The sequence below is a fragment of the Pygoscelis adeliae genome, unplaced genomic scaffold, assembly GCF_000699105.1.
Source record: "Pygoscelis adeliae isolate BGI_AS28 unplaced genomic scaffold, ASM69910v1 Scaffold242, whole genome shotgun sequence".
In the NCBI taxonomy this organism is placed as follows: domain Eukaryota; kingdom Metazoa; phylum Chordata; class Aves; order Sphenisciformes; family Spheniscidae; genus Pygoscelis; species Pygoscelis adeliae.
In genome coordinates, this window is record NW_008824369.1 from 869,526 (window position 1) to 872,310 (window position 2,785).

The following is a 2,785-nucleotide window of genomic DNA, read 5'->3' on the forward strand; positions in this document are numbered from 1 at the left end:
CTGAAGCGGGCTGTGTAGGAGAGCTGACAGGAAAGTGTCGAGGTGAGGAGAGAGGTCGTCCGTCTTTCAAGCTGAATTTGATTTCAGGTTTCTTTACAAGCGAGAAAGGCAGCTCGTGGCGGCAGGACAACTTCTGGCACTTCAGGGAGTGAGTCCTGCCGGGGTGTGTCCAAGGGTAGCTGTAAGTTTGGGATCCGGCGGGGTCGGAAGACAAGGTAACAGGTGTGCGGCGCCGGGAGCATCCCTGAGCCTGCTGCTGCTTCTGGGAGAAACAAAACCAAGCAAAACGTGTGAGTGTTTACGCTGTGGTGTGAAGAGCCCCGTAACCACTTGTATCTAGAAGTGTGTTCCTGTGATCCTGAGTGCTGTACATGCTAGGCATTATATTTGTAAACCTAACTAAATGTGACAGTTGTGGTTTTTGGAAAAGATGTGTTCTCTTCAATACGTCAAAAGGATGGATGTAGGTGATGTGATAGCTGCTGTTAACCAGCCACGTAAACTAATACATATTTTTTCTTTTTTTTGTAGGTGTGTTGGTCTTGATTTTATGTACTGAAAGCTGATCCTTCCTTTTCCAAGATGGCATTTGTTTCAGCACAAGGGCCTACGGTGGTGGACCAAACCACTTTGATGAAAAAATACCTTCAGTTTGTGGCTGCTCTTACAGATGTCAATACACGTAAGATACTTTTTTTCTGTTGAAAGTTACAGTTCTTCAATAGTTTGTTTCACAAACGTTGCAGTATTGTTTAGACGGTTGATAAATGTGTGTTGAATTCACTTTGAATTTGGTTTGAGTTTTGATTTTTGAAGAAGCAAAGTGATGAGTAATACTTGCATGAGCCGAAGTGAGCGAGCTGTGTGCGTGTGCAGTTGTGTGACGGTTGTTTGTGAGACTTGTGTGCCTTATAATCGGGCGGTGATAGCTAAACTGATAAGATCTGATTGCTTCTTTGATCAATGAGCCTGGTGTTTTCCTTCGTGATTTAGTTTTACATTTAATTTTTTTGCTTGAATTTCTATTTTCAGCTGATGAAACCAAATTGAAAATGATGCAAGAAGTCAGTGAGAATTTTGAGGTAAATTAAAAAAAACCCAAAAAACCCCCCCAACCAACCTCAAACAACAAAACCCCACCAAAAAACCCTAACCTTCTGCAATGGCAGTCTTTCTTGTGCTTAATGTATGTTGATTTCTGATGTTATGTGGTTAAAATATTAATATTGGTATCTTGTGACTTATGATTTATATTGTTATAAGTCATTGATTTTAGGTTTGTATTTAGGAATTAGCTAGGTTATTGAAGAATTACAACATTTGGACTTAGAGAGCTCTTTCATTCTCTAATCTTTATTCAGTAAGCATTTAAATAAAGGTGAAGTAATAGATTTTTCTTCCGTTTTGTTGAATGATGTGAAATCTCTGTGTATTTAAAGCTTTGTTTTATTTAGTTCAAATGCGTATAATGCCCTCACGAAGCAGAGGCTCCTCCGATTCCTCTGAGTAGTTCGGTTGTATAGAAGTGAGGGAGGACTTGTCAGATGCAGAATCTGACCTCAGGAGTGGAGATGGCTCCAGTGACACCTTTTGCATGGTGATGGACCATCAAGTTTAAATTAGCATCAGAAAAAGTGAGACGCAAGTTAAACCAACCCTGTGTTAGCAGAAATTACACTTTAGTTGAATACTTAGTGTGTGTCTGTTCTGAAATTATTGAGAACTTTTTGTTTTGTAGAGTAAGTTCAAGATCTTAGAATCACTGTAATTCTGTGTCTGTTTTTTTAGTCATATAGTTTTTTATTCATGTTGCGATTAAAAAAAAAAAAAAAAGTGCTACTACTATAACATAGTTTGTCCTTACCTGTTTATTTGAAGTGATCCCTCTTAGTCCATGATAGGGAAACATAAATATACATTCTATTGCTGTTTAATGTCTTTGGATGTTTTTAAGTAAGCTTTATTCAAAGTTACGTCCATCAGGTGCTGGATGTTGAAAGCTGTGCCAATTTTAGTTGTTTCTGAGTTATTGGTGGAATTTCCTGTCCAGTGAATTTTTTTGTTTAGTTCAGGTTAACATACTGGAATAATAAATTTAGAGTTAGTGTAACTGTATTATATATATTAAACAAACAAACAAAAAGTTAAAAGGCGTAATCCGTGCTTACTGTGTATAAGCAAATAAGTAGATGTCTGTGACAGTTCTGCATCTATACGTGCATGGGGTGAGCAGAGCTTCATATTACCATAAGTGACTATATAAAAATATCTTTGTGGAGTTTTCTATCTGTTTTAAGCTGACTTGCTATCTCCGAAACAATTTGTTATCCGAGTAAAAGAATAGTTTTAACAGCTTAGTCTAGTGATCTGTTTAGAATCTGAAGGCTTAGTTGATTCTCTTTGCTCTTGTCTTCAGTAGGGAAGAACTTGTTCAATGTTTGTTTTGATAATGTTCGACATGGAGTAGCTTTCTACTCTTGGAACTCACTTGGTTCTGTAAAGTGATCCTATATAAAGAGATGATGAATTGACTTACGCTGAAGTACAGTTCTATTTGTTGGAAAATACTTGAGGGAGTAAGAGGAATCACTAATATAGTTTTGGTTTCCTTTTTTCCTTTGGAGGTTGTGGACAGTATTGTTGCATGTTCTTACGCTAGATGGTTTCTTTTCATCTTCTGTTTCCATAGTCTCATTAACTCTTCTCTATCGCCTACTTCAGCTTCCAATAGCTATAAAGTTTGGCAGGTTTTATTTTTCACTTTAAGTGATTTCTCCCCCCCCCC

The 2,785-nt window shown here is 37.6% G+C and overlaps 1 protein-coding gene across 1 annotated transcript in view; it reads left to right on the top strand.

Moving 5' to 3' along the window:
* Nucleotides 1-576: 576 nt before the first annotated feature.
* Nucleotides 577-2,785, top strand: part of TRRAP (transformation/transcription domain-associated protein) — a 101,664-nt gene continuing 99,455 nt past the window's right edge. Inside the window, 2 exon segments of the mRNA XM_009320003.1 lie at nt 577-682; nt 1,033-1,082. Coding sequence (XP_009318278.1) covers nt 583-682; nt 1,033-1,082 — 150 coding nt within the window. The 5' untranslated portion in view covers nt 577-582.